This window comes from Hippocampus comes, unplaced genomic scaffold, assembly GCF_001891065.2.
Source record: "Hippocampus comes isolate QL1 unplaced genomic scaffold, H_comes_QL1_v1.1 scaffold156, whole genome shotgun sequence".
NCBI classification, from domain to species: domain Eukaryota; kingdom Metazoa; phylum Chordata; class Actinopteri; order Syngnathiformes; family Syngnathidae; genus Hippocampus; species Hippocampus comes.
Genome location: NW_017805744.1, coordinates 2,663,098 through 2,683,590, shown reverse-complemented (window position 1 = coordinate 2,683,590; position 20,493 = coordinate 2,663,098). Strand labels below are relative to the sequence as shown.

At 39.7% G+C, this 20,493-nt stretch overlaps 3 protein-coding genes across 5 annotated transcripts in view; 1 reads left to right on the top strand and 2 right to left on the bottom strand.

Annotated features, from left to right (window-relative positions):
• Positions 1–6,160: 6,160 nt before the first annotated feature.
• Positions 6,161–9,563, bottom strand: spata4 (spermatogenesis associated 4). The gene is made up of 6 exons (XM_019883873.1): positions 9,241–9,563; positions 8,358–8,487; positions 8,030–8,148; positions 7,351–7,574; positions 7,203–7,280; positions 6,161–6,638 (listed from the first exon to the last, which is right to left on the bottom strand). Exons 1-6 carry the CDS (start codon positions 9,315–9,317, stop codon positions 6,544–6,546), a joined length of 723 nt encoding a protein of 240 aa, XP_019739432.1. The 5' UTR covers positions 9,318–9,563; the 3' UTR covers positions 6,161–6,543.
• Positions 9,564–10,210: 647 nt separating this feature from the next.
• asb5a (ankyrin repeat and SOCS box containing 5a) lies at positions 10,211–16,459 on the bottom strand. The gene is made up of 7 exons (XM_019883872.1): positions 15,777–16,459; positions 13,948–14,027; positions 13,260–13,367; positions 13,036–13,186; positions 11,683–11,817; positions 10,787–10,978; positions 10,211–10,716 (listed from the first exon to the last, which is right to left on the bottom strand). Exons 1-7 carry the CDS (start codon positions 16,000–16,002, stop codon positions 10,589–10,591), a joined length of 1,020 nt encoding a protein of 339 aa, XP_019739431.1. The 5' UTR covers positions 16,003–16,459; the 3' UTR covers positions 10,211–10,588.
• Positions 16,460–17,806: 1,347 nt separating this feature from the next.
• The window catches only part of ctso (cathepsin O), a 9,931-nt gene continuing 7,244 nt past the window's right edge, over positions 17,807–20,493 (top strand). For 2 of the 3 annotated variants that reach the window (XM_019884415.1, XM_019884414.1), the window contains exons 1-3: positions 17,807–18,124; positions 18,884–18,989; positions 19,183–19,307. In XM_019884415.1, the coding sequence (XP_019739974.1) occupies positions 17,822–18,124; positions 18,884–18,989; positions 19,183–19,307 (534 nt within the window). In that variant the 5' untranslated portion in view covers positions 17,807–17,821. The remainder of the gene's footprint in view (positions 18,125–18,883; positions 18,990–19,182; positions 19,308–20,493) is intronic. The other variant, XM_019884416.1, reaches the window with a different exon arrangement.

Below are 20,493 nucleotides of genomic sequence, written 5' to 3'. Positions count from 1 at the left end.
ACACACACACACAAAATGCCCCCCCCCCCAACAAGCCACTTGCTCTTCTGCATTAATGCAACAGCCCCTTACAAAAAAAAAGAGGTGGGACGGGGAACATCTGATTTCCAAATAGGATTCTGCCTAATCTTATTAGTCGTACACATTCTGTTGTGCAGGCGGTGATGATTCCCATGATTCCCTGTCCTAATTCTCTGAAACATGAGACTACGGATGGAAAAAATTTACATTCTGTCATCATTACCAGGAAGATTCAATCTATTTTATTTTAGCTTTTTATTATTTGGGGCCTTCTTTGATACTGAGAGATGGTGCATTTAATTAAATGTTGAAAGATAAAAGATGAGGCAAGCATGAGATAGTGGCTGGCACATCTGCCTTGCAGTTCTGAGGTCCTAGGTTTGGATTTTTGGCTTTCCTTTGTGGAATACCGTGGGTCTTTCCAGGTATTCCGGCTTTTACTCACAGTCCAGCAACATGCATGTTTTTGTTTCATGCTATGTGCCCTGTAATTAAAACCAATCAACTCCCAATCTTGCCACTGGATGTGTCCAAATCATTGAATACAATACAATACAATACAATACAATACAATACAATACAATACATCCTGATTTATATAGCGCTTTCACAACAGCTGCAGCTGTAATAAAGCGCTTAACAAAACAGTTAACATCAAGTAAGTCTATAATTTAAGTCTGCTCTCTCCTTGTCCCCAAAACATCTAACACCTTGGCTGTTTCCAAAACATCTAACATCTTGGCTGTTTCTCTGATGAGCTCATTTCTAATCCTATCCAACATATTCACGACTAGAGGAAAACTCACCACCTTCATTTGCGCCACCTCTATTTCTGCGTCCTGTTGTCTGTTCAATGCCACTGTCTCTAATACATCCAACATGGCTGGCCTCAACACTTGTTCTCCTTTACTAATCACTGCTACTACCTCGCAACCACAATTGCCACTTGTACTCTTCCTTCACTCGCATTTTCCTCATTCATCAACTCCTTGGAGCAGGGGTGTCAAACTCATTTCACATTGTGGGCCACATATGGCCTCGGTAGATGTAAAGTGGGCCGGACCATTAAAATTATACCATACTCTGCTATAAATAACCAAAATAATGTCTTTCCTTTGTTTTGGTCTAAAGAAGCACAAGAACATCAGGAAAATGTTGAAATTTAATAAACAGATCTTTTACAAAACATTTCATGAAGCTCCTTAGATTTCCTTAGACAAATGTGCAATTTACTTTTATCATTGACATATATGTATTGCAACTGATCCCACTGATTGTACAAAGGCACACAACTTTAACAAGTAATTGTTATTGAAAAATATAGTAATGCACTTTAAGATTCAACGAGATTTATAAAGAAAGGATTTTTTAAACCATTTACACGTGCATATAAAATCTAAATTTAATCCCTGCCTACACCTTACAAACTAAGGAGAGTGCTATTAAATGTGTAAAGAATAAAGTATTCACATGTCCTTGATTGCTCTGCTGTGTTGGGTCTGTCTCAGTGAGACTGAGGCTGCTGTTGTCTTCTTCTCTGATCAAAACAATGTTGCCTTTTACTCTGATCAAAACAATGTGTCCCCTTAGCGGGTACTCCATGAATTGCACCTTATTAAAAATATTCATTCTGTGTCTTTTATGCATTTTTTCACTTTTAAATTATCCTGTGGGCCTGATCGAACCTCCTTGCGGGCCGGTTCCGGCCCGCAGGCCATATGTTTGACACCACTGCCTTTAAGAGTATTCTTTCCATCTATCCAGGGCACTACAGGGGTATTGGGACCAGTCAACATATTTCCATTACGAGCCTTATTCACCGTAACCTGCTGCATGTGCTTTCTATCTGTATCTCTCCGTTTGGTCAATTTGGCATGCGTTATCATAAGGACTGAAATTAACGCTGGCTCGGTGACCCAGGGCCATAAGGTGCCGTGTTGGGGAACCACCGACACACTGATGCTGGCCCACTACGAATTTCTATGTCACTAAAATTTGTCAGCTGCGGAAAATGGCCCGAAAGGACATTTTCAGGTTCAGTCCAAAAGACTTATCAACAGGCCAACTCGACCAAAACAGAATGTTTTGATGAGGCAAGGAAAAACCGAGACCCACACGCACTTTAGGGGTTAGCCTCATGTCACGAGCTTCATCAGTGGCATTGAGACCACAGAATGGTGGCGAGGAATAAATGGCAGTCAGGAAATGTTAAGCTTCAGCTCCAGATTATGATGTCCAATAATGCACAGATAACAACTGTGTGTTTACGAGAACTTTATTTATCATAGAAGTTGTAAAACGCTCACCAGCGTCAAGACATTTTATCTCACTGTGTTGCGACTGTTGTAAAACTTGTCGTTCTAAATTACGGAGGCCACCCCCCCTCCTCCCCGCTGTCAACAAAACAATTTTGGGTCATGAAAGATGGCCGTTAGGCCCGGGCATCCTTTGCCTGTCATGCGCTAACGCTTTGATATTTTGTCATATTATCCAAAACGTATTTTTCATTATGATGTATCTGCCAACCACTTTCGACGTGCATGCAGGCAATGACAATTAGTGGACATCTTGTACTGTTAGACCTAAGCGTGTAGAATACATACATAAATCATATAAGTTTACAAAAAAACGTTCACTGGAAGATCCAAAGAAAAAGCAAAATACACATGAATACAAAATTGAACTTAAGTCTTGCATGGTTCCAACCACAGATTTTTTTTTTTTTTTTTGGGGCGGGGGGGGTGACTTTAAAGGTGTATTTTTGGAAATTGGATGACATCAAGGGGATTTAAAATCACAACAAAATGTAGCAGTTCTGTACAAAAGTATGTCTGCTCTTTTTTGGTTTCATTTCCATTTGATGGACAGATGTGAGCTGGATGGATGAATGGATTGGTGGGGTTTGGGTGAGTGGATAAATGGCAATGAACACTGAGTATTTCACCCCCTAATCATCTTAAATATGGCCTTTCTTCTTAACTGCGTTGTCAAGTGTGCTAATGCCATTCAGAAATGATTGTCTTTACTTATTAATGTGCAGAAGTAATGCTGAATCAATATTTAAATAGCCAGTGTAACACATTGCAAGATGAATAAATAATTCATTCATTGTGGACCTCTTTGATGGATTTCCTTAATTAGACAGCTCGAGCGGGCTCACTTTACATTTGTGTCACAGTTGACAAATATTTTGGTTTGTTTCTTAGCAGGATTACGCAAAAGATGACATTTCCACTTCATATATACCGTAGTGGTGCAAATCCACTGGCAGGTGAGAATTGAGGAATCCTGATTTGGACAAACATTTTATCTTTTATTTCTGTGATGGACATTTTCAAATTTGTTTTTGTTGCTAATAGACAGTTACGACACTCTTGTGCTTCAGTTGGCCTACTTTGATGATTGACAGTTACATTTTTTTTATTTGCATCATGTTTCAGTTTTGAAGAACAGTCAAATTTTCAGGTTTTACTTCATTGATGGACAATCACATTGTCAATGTTATTCTGTGATGATGGACAGTTACAACGTGTTCGTCATACTACTTCTGTCATACGAGACGGAATATTTTCCTGTTCGACTTCTTTAATGATGGACAGTTATGTTTTCTTCGTTCTGCTTCTGAGGTAATCGACAGCTACATTTTCTCATTTTATTTTGTGATGGACACATGGAATTTTTTCATTATCTATTTATTTTAGTGATGCTTTTCGTTTTCTTGCTTTATTTCTGTTGGCTGGCTTTACTTTCTTCCTCCTTGTCATAAAGAGACATATTCAGTTTAACGAAGATGATTTCATTTCTGGTGCATTTATAATATTGTACTGTTTTTTTAAACTTGAATTGAGGATTTTTAAAAAAAAAATCAATTTACCTTTATAGACTGATATAAATAATTCTCAAGCCTCACATATCACCTTTTGTCTGTTCTGGAATAACTCATATGACTGCTTGAAGAAATAATGTGCATTCCTTTAAGTAAAATGGTAAATGCCTGAGTATGATATTATTGAGTGAAAAACATTTATACAATGTACTTAAATTATTCTATGGAATTGGCGTTGTTGGCCCAAATTGTGATGCGCAAAAATGCCTTTCATGTATGCTTCCCATCATTGGCCTGGATAACATGGCTTTGGTTATCAGGGTGGGAGATTTGTGTGTCGTGGAATCGGAAGGAGGGGTGCTCACTCTTACAGTACCGGTATATAGACCCCCACCGACTGAGTATCCTCCCTCCCTCAGTGCAGCGAGGAAAACTCAGCAGATGGCGGAATCCTTTCTGAGGGCATTTCAGGCCCCTTCTGACGGTTCCATTTACTGGCATACAACAGTTAGCGCTCCTTAGCACGTCGACATGCTTGAGTGAATATTACGCGATGGGCATTGGCTTAAAAGTGGCTCACAGTAAGCTAATTACCGTCTTCAGTGTGGGTTCTGCTGTGTCATCGCCATGGCAACCCAGCGTGAGCTAACGGAGATCCGCGGATGTAAATGTAGGTGTCAACTTTTCAACTCGTATTTTTTTTTTTTAAATAGGAGAACTAGAGGAACGTGTGCATATGGGTCTTTCAGCGTGTTTTACCGAGCAAAGACGATAAAAGGTTGAAGTCGGCTTTGCTCTGCCAAGGAATCCAGAGGAATGGACACAGACATGGACTGGTGAAACATTTGAGTCAGGCCGGCAGCCCTTGACGAAGATAATGAATCTGTTTTCAGTTGGGGAATCAGTTTGTTGTTATAGGAAATAACGGAAATAGCAATATTGTGATCTCTGAGCGAGTCTGTGTTCCCACCACCCCAAAAGTTTAGACTGTACTGAGATTGCCTATAGATGCCATGAAAAAGTGGCAAAGGACTACTTTTGTCGAAATATTTAACTGAGCAGCCAGGACAGACTCCTCACCTTACTGTACAGGCAATGTTTTACATAGCATTGTGGCATTCTTTTAAGTGGAAAAGAAGTCAACATGGGTTATTACACGAAAGGCAAACAACACAGTAGCTTAAATAACTAATTTCAGTGTATGGTCTTGACTTCTATTGAAAAGCCTGGTTGAAGTTGCTATTAATGTGGAGGAGGGGGGCTAAAAAAAGATAGACCCAAGTTCATCTTTTTGATGCGTGCTTACTAATTTTTTCCCCGTTTGTACTCTAGATGAAAAAAAAACAAAGACTATTTAATGCATTAATTCACACAAGAGAGTAAATCTGAAATGAGTGCACTGAACAACAGACTGCAATAATTGACTTCAGCCATCCCGATCTTTGTTGCCATCTAGTGGTGATTGTAACCAAAACACCATGACATCATGTCTGCAGCGAATGATGAAGCCAAGTCGTTTACGTACGTATAACGAGTGCGGTAACGGTGCTTAGTGACAGACGAGTGGCTTTTTACAAGTCTTGTGTAAAGTTACGACCCTTTCCCATGATGGTAACAGAGGAAGGGTCTAACATGCGCGCGGGAGTGGGAGAGGAGTAAATAGTGGTGCGCTGTCAAGGTTTGGGCTTTCTAAAAACAAACAGGGGGGATGGGGTTGGGTGGTGGTGGATAAATAACTTATGAGAACGTACGACACAACAGGACGAATTTTGGAGTCAAAATTCCCGAGTTCCAGTGCCTTAGTGCAACACAAATGAATGAATGGTGAAATGAATTACCCAAAACTTGTTGTGGCAAAATTCCTTAAACACCCCAATGACTAAAGTGGCGAAACTAATGGTTATCGACTATTGCGGAGAACTACTGTAACTTGTGACACTATAACTGAAAGGCAGTGGTACCAAAACACACACAAGGGATTGGGGCTAAAAAACACAATCCCCCCCCCCCCCCCACCCACACAACCACCCACCACAGTCAAACTGGGGGGTTCCCTGCCCCTCCAGCAGTCCAAGAGCCACAGCTTGGGAGTCCATATGGGGGGGACATTCCTCCATATGTGGACCTGGGGGCTACTGCTGAAAACCTGCAGAATAGCAGATGTCCAAATGTGAAGAGAGCACCTTCTGTCCCAACCCCCCCCCCCCCCACACACACACACACAGCAAAGCCAGCTCCAGGTGCTGACTAAACACGCAACACAGGACAAACCCCCCTCTTCGCAGAGGATAAAGAAAACCGTACTGTGCAGTCTATTTCTGTGGGTAGTACCTGTATTACATTGTCTGTCTACATGTTACTACACTGTTCATCTTCAAGAATCCATTGCTTAAAGCTATATAAATAGCCACATCAAGAGTAATCATTGCCGATGTTAGCATTATGCTAGCCGACTGAACGTTTAGCTACATGGATGTTAGAAAGAAATGTGTCACTCTTTGTTTTCTATTTAGTTTGACAGTCAATTTAAACAGAGTGGGAATAAACAATTTGAAGCTGAAATACTGCAAAGTGTACTATAATTATAAATCCTTGGGGGCACTTGGAGAAGAGCATGTCACAGCTAATGTACGACACTTTTGAACTTTTGAATTGTTTTTCTCTTTTGTGGGGGTTGGTTCGGGCACATGTTTGATTTAACAGCTTTGTGGAAGTCTTCTGGCAGGCTGGTTCACTTTGATGGTCTTGTACGAGACAACAGCACCACTGAGTGGTGATTGGAGGCACATCTCTAGAAAACACACAAGTAGTGGTTGAGCCAGATTTCAAGATACGACTGCTCAGGATTTAGAAAACATTTTATAACACGCACAAATAAAATTTCATCTCAAATTTTAGACAGCACTCGGTGTGCAGCATAGGTCAAAACTTCAGAACAGAGCTGAAAGGTCTCTGTTATCATAAAACATTAATCAGTTCTCTCAACCGTCGGATGACTGCAACTGTTCGTCCAGCGACCAAAATTTGACGATAACTTTCATTATTATTTTTAAATGAGTCAATTTCATTTTTGACACAACGGAAGGTGTGAGCTGCATATTACCTGCAAAAAAATGACAAATATTTGGGAATATTTGTTTATCCATCTATTTTTCTATGTATTCTTTTTGTATTTATTTCATCTATTGATATCTATCAATATATCTATTTTATACATGCAATATTTCTACAATATAGTATTTTATAGTACTGTACTTTTATCAACGTACAGTATTATGATTTGAATTATGTAATGTTTTGTATTATGTTTGTCTTTTTTAGTCATGGTTACAAGTGTGTACTAAATCAGCCTCACCAGGAGAGTGCTTTTCATCTCGACCCAGGTTTTGCCCAGTCGTCTGTTTGAGTCTTGACCTCACCAGGTTTGAACGCCCTGTTGATGAAGAAAATGTTCCAACATGAAAGCCTTCACTCAACACAAAACGGCTTCCTGCGAATCTCACCGCAGTCCGTCGCCGTCCTATCCGCAATCTTGTCCTGCAGGTGCTTGCCGATGATGGCCTCAGCCCTCCTCCCGTTGGTGAGGATGTCAGGCAGGGCCATGATCTCACTCTTTCTCAGGTTGCTCTTCACGGCCGAGGTGGCAGTGGAGCGAGCCACCGGAGGGAGGAGCTGCTGGTACTTCTGGTCAGAGAAATCCAACTCTGGGCTTTGAGCTGTTCGAGGCCTGAACAGAGGATTTTATATGATGGAAAACTGACCTTTTTATGGCTTGTATATGTTTGAAGTGAGAGCAGAGCAGAAAAAAGCAAGAAGGTAAAATAATAGTATACTCCATCTTTTGGTAGATTCTGACTAAAAATGTACAGGTTGTTGTTTAATTTCACTTTAAAAATGTATGATTGTTAGCTTGAACATTTTTGCATCATGCGGTGGGTTGATGTCTTCATGATACTTTGGGACACGTTAAGGTCAGATTTTGATCTATGCTGTCATAATGTCATTACAGTCTAGATTTAAGCAGACGGTTAAAAAAAAGCATGTTGTGTGTGGATGCTTGCACCCACATGTTGATAGTACTCAAGGCCGCCATCTACAGGACTGGCATCTGGCACATCCTGCTATCTTTGCATCACTTGAGGATCGTTTGGCCTTGGCCTTGTGTCTGCAGTTAAGTGTCACCTGTGTTTGGTCAGGACAGAGTACACCTGCTGCACCAGCAACTCAGCAGCTCCGGGTTTACAGTGGATAGTCCCGTAGACCAACTTCTCAGTCAGGTGCAGACGCAACTTCTGCAGTGTCTGGTAGCATAGAAAAAGATGCTCTGATTGATACATTTGAAATTAGAGTGATGACATCACACACAGATATATGTAGGACCTTTATGGCATTCTCTCCCTTCAAAAAGGGACCACAGTCAACTGAAAACAGATTTAAACACATGATGAAAATAACTGCAATTAAATGATGCCATAATCTGGTTACTTCCAGCTATTGTTCTTGCTTTTACCCGGCGTATCTTGTTCCAGTTGTCCTGCTTGGCAGAGAACGATGCTCCCTTGCTGTATGAATGCATTTCAAAATCCCTTGGATAATAACGGGAAAACATTTCAGCCACATGGTAGCCACTGGCAAAGTCCCTGGGGAGAAAAAAGACAACACATACAAGTATATGTTAACACGCTGACAACGGTAGAGCGATTCATGGATTTGATCTTCAATCCATCCATCCATCCATCCATTTTCTGATTGGCCTATCCTCACAAGGGTTGCAGTGCGTGCTGGAACCCATAGCTGCCGTCTTTGGGCAGTAGGCGGGGGACACCCTGAACTGGTTGCCAGCCCATCGCAGGGCACACATAGACGAACAACCATCCACGCTCCCAGTCACACCTGGGGACAATTTAGAATGTTCCATTAACCTGCCATGCATGTTTTTGGGATGTGGGAGGAAACCGGAGCACCCGGAGAAAACCCATGCAGGCATGGGGAGAATGGTTGTTTGTCTATCTATGCGAACCTTCGTTAGGATATGCACCTCAGATAATGGATGGATGGAACATGACAAAATTGATTGTTTTCCCTAATTTCCCCCCTCATTTTAAGAACCAATTTACAATTATTTTAACAACCAATTAATCTGTTGATTACTTTGTCCATTAATTGATTTAAGAATTGAAAAAGGGGTTAGTTTTATAGCATCTTTTGGTCATAACAATACATGATGAATGGCACAACAAATGTTAACTCAAGTTTACCAAAATGTTTGGAGAAAAGGGATTTTTTTTTCGTAAGAATTGTTGTGAATATGAATACTACTGATACTACGAATAATGACATTTATAATATGAATATGTATATTTATTTTTAAATGCCATTTGACGATTTATTACCTGCGTACGTTCATTAGTTGGACGGTCAGTTCGAGGCCTTGCAGCCATCTTGTGACGTCCCTCGGCAGCCCCGTCATAGTTTTTCCCCCCCACCCCCTTTCTCAATCTCTTTCCTGGCTTGAAGCCAGACACCACACAAATGGAGTCGAGCTTTCCTCGTTTCCAACTCGTCGTCTTCGTCCCCCTTTGTCACACGGGGGTGGCTTTGGCTATAGTTAAAACTAGCCCGTGTGACGTTTCAAGTCTTTGTTGCATAGCGCGTACTGTATCTCCATGGCAAAGCTGTTTCTTTCTCGTGGTCTCCCGGTGGGAGAACGACACAAGCTGCAGTAGCGATTTGCTGCCCCACGGTGGTCGGATTGAAAATACTACAATGCAAGGCAGCTTTTTAGAACACACTTGATTCTCAAAACAACTCAACGTGCATCACACAGCAAAGACGCAGCGCCTAAAAACATTTACAAAGAGAACATTCAGCAGCGAAAACAAAAGCCTCTTCCAAAATTGCCAATATAAGCCATAATGACATAATTTAAACACATGACTAGAACACATTGAAAACATGTTCAAAATAACGTTGAGCAAAAAGGGTTTTTTTTTGTTTTTAATTATATAAAAAAAAACATTACAATGTTGGTCACACCTTAATTAAATGTATGGGGGGTGGGGGAGTTTTTAATCTGGATTTAAAAGCATTTAAATTGAGGGCTGACTTCACTTCTTTTTGCTGTTTATTCCATTCACATGCAACAAAACAACTACATTCAACTTCAACATGATTACTTTGAACTCTGAGCTCCACTATTTTTAGGACTTTAAGAAGAGCTGTTTCTGTACTGTGACAAGGTCGGAAGCCTGAATGGAATTGATCATAAAGTCCGTTTGAATTCAAGAATAAAAATAAATAAAAACAATTTCCTCGACAATCTTGGTTAAGAAGGAAAAGATCAGCATTTTAAAAAAAAATTTTAAGTGGCTTGACCGCTGCTACTTTCCGGGTGTATGAAGCTTGTCTTTAGGGAAAATAATACAAAAAGAAATAAATAGATAAATATATAAATAACACAAAATAAAGCATTTTATTGTGTTTTTAACAGTTTACAATGCAGAAATAGATGCAATAAAGTACAATAAAAGTGCATTTTCTGATAAATGTTTACAAAGGCGATCCATTTACCCACCAGTCATCCATGTGAACGTTCATAATGTAGGATTGTAATGGCTCGCTCCCACGCATGTTTTGCCAAACAGGCAGCTCACAAAAGGTTAACTTGGGTTGAGCAGGCACTCCAGAGACTACTACTTGTATACAAGCTGTTAAAAAGTTATTTTTGCCAGGCAGACGTTGTCACTGGTACTGCAGGAAACTTCTGATTCGACTCGGCAGGGGGAGATGACAAAGGAGGTGCAGTCGGTCCTGTCCGACGCACGTCCTGATGCACTGGCGGCACAGCTGACTCAACAGTCGTGGCATGGCTACAAGAAGGGGAAAAGAGACACATTACGGAAGGCGTTTAATTAATAAAAGAGACAAGCACAACTTTACCTTCGTAGAGAAGCAGGAAGCCTTCTGTCAAGCTGCTTGGTGGGGCCACCTCCACTGGTCGCCGACACTCACCATCCCGGGCGTTGATGTCGGCGCCAAAGTCAAGCAGCAGCTTCACCATCGCCGTGCAATCTTTCTCTGCTGCTGCATGCAAAGGCGAGTCCAGGGATTTGCCTTTTTGAACGTTAGCGCCTGAAAGTGAAACACAAATTACATTGCGTATGGTTAACCTCCACAGAAACCCCACAGAATAGCAAACCGCAGATTGGCAGTCGCTCACTGGATTTGAGATTTTTCAACCTTTAATAATGTCTCGGAAACCATTTTGTGTCAGCCTCAAGACAATTGCGCTTGTAAATATCACCAATGGATGATATTTAAACACCTCCACTGTTCACATTGACCAGAGGTGGCTCGTAAATGCTAAGCGTTAGTGGTACGAAATGCTCAGTGGTTGCATTTTGAACCTTGTCGACAAGAAGAAAAGAAGCAAAATCACAGAATTAAAAGAAATGATGTCATGGCATTGTAAAAGTAGAGTGACGCGTTCAAGAAAAACGGCACATCAGAAAGCGTAAATAGATAAGTTGATTCACTGTGTGGATATATAATTTTGCAACTTTTTCTGGCAAGTTGAAATTACAGATGTAAGTGCAATGCTGATACATTCATTGAATGCTGGGAAATTGAGAAATCAGGCTCTTAGTGTTTAATTTGTCCCCAATTGACAAACTGACCAACCAAAATGATGGACCATTTAGTCAGGTACAGCAAACATGAAATCATAGACAGAAAAGCAACGACATCATGGCATCATTTAAAAAAAAAAAAAAAACAACAATGCTGGATTCCAGAATGCTGGGAAATCCTAAAAGTCTCCCCAGCACTGAACATACCTTCCCGAAGGAGTTTCCTGGCACATTCCAGTTCCTGGCAGACGCAAGCGGTGTAGAGTGGCGTGCCCAAGTGAGGGATGTCCATGTCTACATCCGTACCCCACGTCAGCAGAACCTCCATGCAACCAAAATGACCTTGACAGTGAGCAGGTGGGGAATTCAGACATTTTTTTCTCCAAAATATATCAGTGTTTTATACTGAAAATAGTTTTTCCCCCCTTGAAATATACTAGTTCATTTCTACAAATTATCAAGATTTTCCATAAATGGATATCAGCAGATACGGTAAACCCTGAACGGGTTGCCAGCCAATAGCAGGGCACACATACACGAACAACCATCCGCGCTCATACTCACACCTTGGGACAATTTTGAGTGTTCCATTAACCTGCCATGCATTTTTTGGAATGTGGGAGGAAACTGGAGTACTGAGAGAAAACCCACGCAGGCACAGGGAGAACATGCAAAATCCACACAGGAAGGTCTTCAAACCTTCTCAAGAACATTACTTTTTTCACTCAAAAATATGTTATTTTAATCCAAAATGTGCAATTAAAAAAAAAAAATCGAAACTAAATTTTCCCTTAAAAACAGAACTTTTTTAAAATATATATCTATAGGACTCATTTCTATAAAATACATGATTTCTTTTTGGGGAGAATTTACAAACTTGTCTTTAATTTTTGTTTTTTTTTTGGGGGGGGGGCTCCAAATTTATTATTTTCTCAAGATGAACAGTGTTATTTCTGAAGTGCTAACTTACAGCACTGTGATTTAAGGGTCTCTTATTTATTTTTTATTATCCGAAGCAAGTTCAGTGTTGAGTACTTGTATTGCTCAGAAAAATGTCCTTACTGATCTTGATATGTTAACCTAAGCACTTTTTATGGACCTGATGTTCTATTTTTATTTTTATTTTGTGATTATTTGGAGATTTACAAAAACAAACAAAACGGTGATATTCACCCTGGTGGTCAAAACTAAAGGTTGCAGGTAGGATTTGGGACTAGTCTCAACTACAGCAGCAAGTGAATGGCTAGCACTGCATCTGTTCAAGTCTGTTTACAAACAATGAAAGACTTTATAATGCCACTTTTTTTTGTCTTTTGATCTGCCTCAATAACATAATGAATTAAAAATGAAAATAGGGGTTTTCTCAGCACTTTTTAGATTACATTAAAATATAGATTAATTAGATCAATTAATTACAGATCATAATTAATTAGTCTCACAATTATTTTAATCGCTTGACAGCAAAATTTGTAAAATAGACTACTTTTTCTCAAAATGTACATGTGTTTGGAAACTATGAGGCCTTTTTCCCCTCCGAAATACTGAGCAAAGTCTACTGACCTTTGCTTGTGGCCTCGTGGATGGGTGATGGCTGGTGTGGCAGACTCTGAGCTCTGGCGCCGTTTTCCAGCAGAACTTCAGTGCACGCTACACTGCCCACTGCGCAGGCGTTCCATAGCGGCGTGGCGCCGTCGACCGTCGAGGCATTGACCTGCGAACAACCCCTGTTGCTGTTACCACTGGGAAAGAAGATGATGTGAGCGTTTTTTGAAAAAGTCACCGACGTCAGCGCCGGCATCGACGAGGGCTCTAGCGCAGGGTGCGTGGTCTCCGAGGCAGGCTTCGTGGAGAGGAGTCACCTGGTCGATGGTCACGCTGTTCACATCATGACCCTGAACAACCACAAACACGCACACACACACACGCACGCACACACGCACACACGCACGTACACACACACACACACACACACACACACTTTGAGTCAAAGTACGTATTTTACATTTGAAAAGGCAAACCACTAAAACAAAAAGGTAAAAGTCCAAACAGCTGTGAAATCATGAACGATGATGAATTGCATTCACTTATTCGAACAGGCTGATGCACTGGCACTTAAGATGGTACAGGACTTTCTGAGTATTCTAGCAACTTCTTCACCTCAATTTCTGGGAAGTTTTTTTTTTTCATGGGAGATTTCTCAGGCGTGGCCTTGTCAAAAAAGGAAATGACTGATTAATGAGGAAAAATTCGTAGTGCAAAAAAATGACTGCCCACTCATTTCAAACCTGGCACTAAACAGCAATATCCTAAATGTCACACTAGCCCACTTTAATGCACAGTTCCTCAATTGAAAGTGTGTATCCTTGGTCCTTGACAAACGCCTTTCATAGTTGAGATACTTTTTGAGTATTAGTACTTTTTGGGTGGTCGTGCCGACAAATAAATGTCAATAAAGATGAAATCCCCCTTTACCTGTACAATGAGGGTCCTGAGGGCGAGGAGGCGACCTTGACTAGCAGCGTCATGGAGCGGCGAGCGGTCTGTCCAGGATCCTGTGGGTGGCATAGATGCATTTGTTCATCAGATCGTTGGTCCGTTCATTCGATGATTCATTAGTCAACCGTGAATGCTCCCGCTGAGAATCCTTTACAACACATGAGCTGTTTGGTACACCGGCTAATGGCGCTACGCTACATTGCACAGGTAATAGTGCTAAAAAAGATAACAAGGTTAATCGCGAAGGTGAAGTGTGTGACATTAGTACACAATTTGAGGTGTTTACTACGCTCAGCTGGAACAGTCAATATGCAATTATGCTTCATTTATTTAGGAAAATAATCAAGCATAAGTGATACAAATGTCAACATGCCCGCGTACACTCAGGAGACATTTTATTAGGTACACCCAATGTGTTTCCAGAGAGTGGCACAAAACATTTAGAAAGGCATTCATCATTCATAAACCCTTAAATTGAATCAATGAGCTGCCTGTTTCACATTTGTTGTCATTTTTTTCTCAAGTTGGTATTTAATACTTTAACTTTTTAATCAATAATACCCAATTTGAGCTTAAAAATTGCTTCTCTTTCCCTTTACTTTACAATATATAACTTTTTTTCTGGGACATTTTAGACTTTTTCCTCTTCAAAATACAAGTGTTTCTCTCAGTCAGGAAAAGCCTACAAGAACATCTAAACTTTAATCACAGGCACGGGTTGTGGTGACTGGTGTGTGCTGGCGACCACTGAACAATAGTGTGGATGTGAATTCTTAACACAGCAACGGCATTATCCCATGTTATTTTTACTTCCCATCTCTAAAATAGATGTCTCCAATAGAGTTGTACTGTTTATAGGTCATATTAATGGTGGAAAACATTTTGAAATAAAAAAATAATTTCTCTACATAACTTGAAAAATATTTTTAAATTATCTCACAATATAACTTCAAAATAAGAATTTATTTGATCTGAAAATAGATTTAGTGTATATTTACTCTTTTTTTTAAATTGAAAATATGACAGTTCCCCCCTCCAAATACAGAACTTGTTTTCTTGAGTATATACCACTTTTTACTCTTGAAAATATACAACTAGTTTTCTCAAGAACATACCATATTTTATGGAAAATTTTAAACACAAATATTTGTCATGCTTCTTCATAATACACTGCATATTGCTTTTCAATTTGAAAATACGCAAACAAATTCTTGACAATAAAGAACCTTTTAAATAAAATATTATTTTTTGATGATATACCACTTTTCCTCCCTCCAAATAGATTATTTGATAATGTAATGTTTTCCCAAAACATATCTAACTTTTTTCTTGAAAATATATAACGTGTTTATTGAAAATGTGCTCATGTCTCTCGAAGAATGTTGTTGTGGTGTTGCCTTCGAGTGGGAGAGGGGCGTCACTGCCATGGCTGGGAATGGAAACAAGGCCAGTGTGAGTGTGTGCACGCACGAGTGTGTTTTTATGCGCACGTGTGCGCGCGTGTGTGCACGCGTGTGCGTGTGTGAATGTGAGCTGACTGTGTTCTATTAATACATGAGAGAAAAGGAGCTGCCAGCCTTGTAGTATCTTGCCACAGTAATGAATGTGCAGTTGACATAAAGATGATTAGAGCACAGTTTGGGATCACTCGTCATTTCTAAATGTGAATATAATGAAATGACTAGAATGGCAAATGAAATAGAATTAGGCTGGTTAGTACAGTGGCTTCATGGCCGCGTTATTAAGATGTGTCGCCACCATGCGCAGAGGTTCAGAGCTTTCCAAGGCATCCGTTTTTCACTCACCGCGTTGCTGGGCGTAGTCGTAAAACTCGGCGGATATCCTGGCCGCCTCCTTGCGGTTGCCGCGGACGATGTAGAAGTAGGTGAGCAGGTTGAGGGAGATCTTGACGAAGAGCTTGAAGCAGAAGAGTGCCAAGATGCTGAGGTAGACGTTGGACAACTGGGCCGCAAAAGGCTTGTTGTCACCCGTGGCGGTACTACCGGCCAGCTGCTGTGCGGCGTCGGACATTTCCTCGGCTTCTGTGGCGGTGAAGGCGGGACACGCCGAGAGAGGCGGAAAAAAAACAGAATGGAAAAAATTCGCTGCAGCTGTTGCCGGGACTGAGTGTGACTACAGCGGTGTTATTCTGGGGAGGGAGTGAAAGCAGGGGATTGGGAATAACATTTTGTGTGCTATTATTAAATGATGTATACAACAACACGAATTATACACACTTCAAACTGTTGGGTCCATTTTGTAATTCGACTGTTGTCTTGAAAGTGTTGGGTCAGAGATTGGGTCAGTTTTACCAAACATTAGATTAAATTCTGAAACCATCAATTGGGTAAGAGATGCCCCGTCCACCATTTAAAACAAAATTCATTGATTTCATAACCCAACTATTCGTATCGGGACGATTGGGTTTGATTTTGATCGACAACAACAATGATCTTTTCCGACCCAATAGCGTTGTACCTGTAGTATAGCACTATTGGGTCAGAAAAGATCCAGTAATTATCCCTCCACCCATCCATTATCTGAACCACTAATCCACAGGAGGGTGGCAGGCATGTTGGAACCTATTCCAGCTGACGTTGGGCAGGACGCAGGGTACACTGAACTTGTTGCCAGCCAATTGCAGGGCACACATAGACAAACAAACACATCTCTCTCTCTCTCAATCTCTCTTTCAAGAGAGAGATTGAGAGAGAGAGAGAGAGAGAGAGAGAGAGAGAGAGAGAGAGAGAGATTGATAGATTTAGAGGTTGTTTGGATCCAGACCACAATTGCAGTAATCTTTTTTTTTCCTCATCCCATCTTCTTTCTTTTCTTTTTGGTACACCTAGATGATACCAACTAGGATCCACCCTATGAAAAAGGAGATGACATGATCACAGTAACTCAGTTGTGTATTAAAGTGTCACAAAATGTCATTACAATCATTTCACTTATCAGAATGCCAAAATCTGGGGGAAAAAATCAATTTCTGTAAATACAGGTATCTAGAAAAAGTAATCAAATCAAGATATAAATACCCCAGATGTTTTTGGTGCCATAAAAATGACTAATAATTGAGTTAGCCCACTCTAACTCTTAGTTCCTCAGCTGAGCGACATTTGTTTCTCAAAGATACAGATATTTTTTTCCTGGAATTTTTTTCCCTCAGAAACATCAACTTGTAAAATCTGTCCAAAAAAATATCCAAATTTTTGCATCAAAATATCAGATTATTTGTTTTCAAACATACACAACTTTTCCCCCTCAAAAATCGATGACATTTTCCTATTTAATGGCTGACACATTTCTAAGAAAAAAATAATAATACAACTCTTCTCAATAATATGCATTTTGTTGACATTGTACATCATTTTCTTGACAAGATGAAAATTTCTCCTCAAAATTACAGCTATTACAAATAAAAAATACACAACATATCTGACTATTCCCTCAAAATATACTCTACTAAAAATATATTTTTCCTCAATTGTACTACTCTTTTTTAACATACGCGTTTTCTTGAACATCTAAAACTTCATTATCTTGAAAAAAATCCCAATTTAAAAAAAAAAAAATCTCATTGTATATTTTCCTGAAAAATATCACTCGTACTTGACTGAGCAGACGTTCCTGACAGAAAGTGACTTCTGAGTGGATGTATATTTTTCAAACTATCCACAAGTAACGTTTTAGTGATCAAAAATGGCCATACATATTGGCCCCCTGTATCCACCTGCCCCCCCTCAATTATCTGTAATACTGTTTAATTACAGTATAATGTAAAACTACCTTTTATCTCCGAAATGGGTGTTGCTTTAGTAATGTCTCCCCCTGATGTCTGTTCGAAGGAATGCCACTACGTTCTCCTGATCAAGCTTACCTTTCGCGACGTTCCCACTTCCGCGAGTCCCAAGTGTTTCATTACCGTCAAGCGAAGTTTTCTGGGCCCCAAATGAATGTGTACCACTTGTACACCGTTGCCATGGCGACAGTTTTCGCCGTCGTCGCCCCACCGTGTTGCCAAAACGCGAGTTGGGACGAGGAACTGAAGCATTTGAACTCCGTGGCGGGTGATTTTACTCCATTTGGGGGTCGTTCCGACCTCGTCTACGAAGGTAAAGGCGAGTTTGAGAGCTGCAATCGCTGCTTTCAGGTGAGAAATGAGCACTTACGTCATTACAGACCACACCCTGCACGTAAAACCCGGAAATAGAGAGCGTCGGTCTTTTTGGTTTAAACTATAAAAAAAAATTCTTAAAATTTTTATGGTAAGAAATATACGTTTCAAGTATGATAATGGTATGTAAAGTCCACCTTTCAGTGTTTGTATGTATAAAAATACAGTATAACATCAATGAATCCAATATTTATTGCTAGTATTCAATAACTTCTGTCGTTGACACACTTTGCACAGTGAATCAGTAATAAGACAATAACCACTTGAATAATTCTAAATTAGAGATATATTTTTCTTAATCTTTTTTTATAGGTTCAATTAAGAGCTATCAAGTCGTAATGTCTTGACAGAATTACAATAATATGCCAAGAATAATGTTTTTAGTGTGTGTGTGTGTGCGTGTGTGTGTGTGTGTGTGTGTGTGTGTGTGTAGCACAGTTTTTTAAGATGCAAAGAAGCCACTGGATGTGTGTGCACGCGTGGGGTGGGGGGGGGGGGGGGGGCGGAATGGAAAAGTGACATTCATAAAGTCTTAAAAGCAGAAAATCCCCAAAAGTCATTTCCCCCTCAAAATATTACTTCTTTTTTTGAAGAAAAAAAAAAGTTAACCCGCGCTCCGCCCTCGCACCCCAGATGCGACTAAGCACTTCACAAAAGTGAACAACTAAGCTGTACATACGTTGTCTTTATTCAAGGTTTTCTTTGTTGTTATTTTTTGTTTTTGGGATGATCCAGAATGCTACAGAGCGTCATGCGTACCTCAACTCATTTTCGACACAACCTCAGTCTGCCAAGTACGGACTCAATCAGTTCTCCTCCCTCTCACCTGAGGAATTCCGTGGTAGGATAAACTTGGAATACTGTTCCATTGCTGTGATGCAACTTGCATGTCAGTCCACAATTTGTGTGTTACTATCAGGGCAACATAATCTCCCGTCGTTTAAATGCAATTTGACCAGGAATTGACTTGATTTCTAGCTGCTTTACATGTTTTCCATCTGGGCAGGACGTTGAATTCTTTGTGTTCTCGGCAGATTTGTACCTGCGAGCAATCCCAGAGCAAGCTCTGCCATTTTTTGGATCCAAAACCAAGGAGCTGCCAGCCAAATTTGACTGGAGGGACCGAGCGGTGGTGGCGCCTGTCCAGAACCAGCAAGCGGTAAGATGGAACACAGAGAGATGTAATTTTCCGCCCTCCCCGCCCACCCCCCTCCCAAAAAAAAAAGCCCCAAAACAAATCTAAATCAGTTATTGTTGTTTTAGAGTTAAAAAACAAGAAACAGCTTTCAATATATAGCCTTATATTTACATTATGACAGTGAACATATGATGATATTGAGCACTGAGACACTTCATTAAGTGTACGTACATAATCAAATGCTCTCCAATCCAAGAATTGTTTCCCACTGTCTGTCTTCACAGAAAAATAAATTAAAGTAAATTAATTGTGCACAGTGTTACAGAGGCTTTAACGTACCGGTAATTAAAATCATGTTCATTATGTTTGTTGAGTGCAGTTGAGTTTTATTTCACTGTTAAGTATAAATAGATTTCAAACAAGATAATTGTTTTATTGTTTTAATGTGATATTACTTTACAATGTTAGTAGGTAGAATATTTTAGAGTGATTTCAGTTGTATTTTTCTCGGTGGAGGCTGGAACGGATCAGTGGTATTGGATTGAATGGTATTTCCTTGCATTTCAATGGGAAGAGATGCTTTGAGGTTCACGTGTTTTGAGTTACTAACATAGTCGTGGAACAAATTCAGTTGGTCTCTCAAGGCACCAATGTATTACAGTTTTTGATAAAGACTTGCCCTACCACACTAATGTATTTTAATATTGGTCACGTCGGCTCTTGGAGTGCCAAGTAAATTTTTTTTGATGTGGCGTTTTGTTTCAAATGTTTGGGAACCACTAATGTCATCTCTCGATTCATCTTCAAGTATTTGGAAGTTTAATTTGCTTTAATGTAATTTATGTTATGTATTTTCAAGTAATTTATTTTCATTTAATGCAATTGTTATTTGATTACATTTGAATAGAAAAGTCAAGTATTTTTATTATTCATTTTTATTTGTAATTTTATTTAAATGTAATTGAAATTCAATGTAATTTAAAAGACTTGCGTCCAATTTAAGTTTAATCTTAACTGAATTTAATTTTATACTAATGGAATAAAATGTTGAATTGTGCATTAATGCACTTGAATATAAAGTATTCCATTTTTTAATTTAATTGTATTATTTAAAGTTGTAACATTTCTGTAAGTTTATTTAAAATATACTTTTTTACGTTAAACTAATATTTCAACTTGCCATTTTCTTTTTATATATATATATATA

Excerpts from the sequence above, each read along its gene's own strand:
- spata4 (XM_019883873.1), bottom strand. The coding sequence starts at position 9,317 with ATGACGGGGCTGCCGAGGGACGTCACAAGATGGCTGCAAGGCCTCGAA. Across the intron at positions 8,488-9,240 it reads CAACTAATGAACGTACGCAG|GGACTTTGCCAGTGGCTACC; the intron begins GTAATAAATCGT and ends TTTTCTCCCCAG. Across the intron at positions 7,575-8,029 it reads TCTGTCCTGACCAAACACAG|GCCTCGAACAGCTCAAAGCC; the intron begins GTGACACTTAAC and ends TCCTCTGTTCAG.
- asb5a (XM_019883872.1), bottom strand. The coding sequence starts at position 16,002 with ATGTCCGACGCCGCACAGCAGCTGGCCGGTAGTACCGCCACGGGTGAC. Across the intron at positions 14,028-15,776 it reads CGACTACGCCCAGCAACGCG|GATCCTGGACAGACCGCTCG; the intron begins GTGAGTGAAAAA and ends TGCCACCCACAG. Across the intron at positions 11,818-13,035 it reads CCACGAGGCCACAAGCAAAG|GTCATTTTGGTTGCATGGAG; the intron begins GTCAGTAGACTT and ends CTCACTGTCAAG.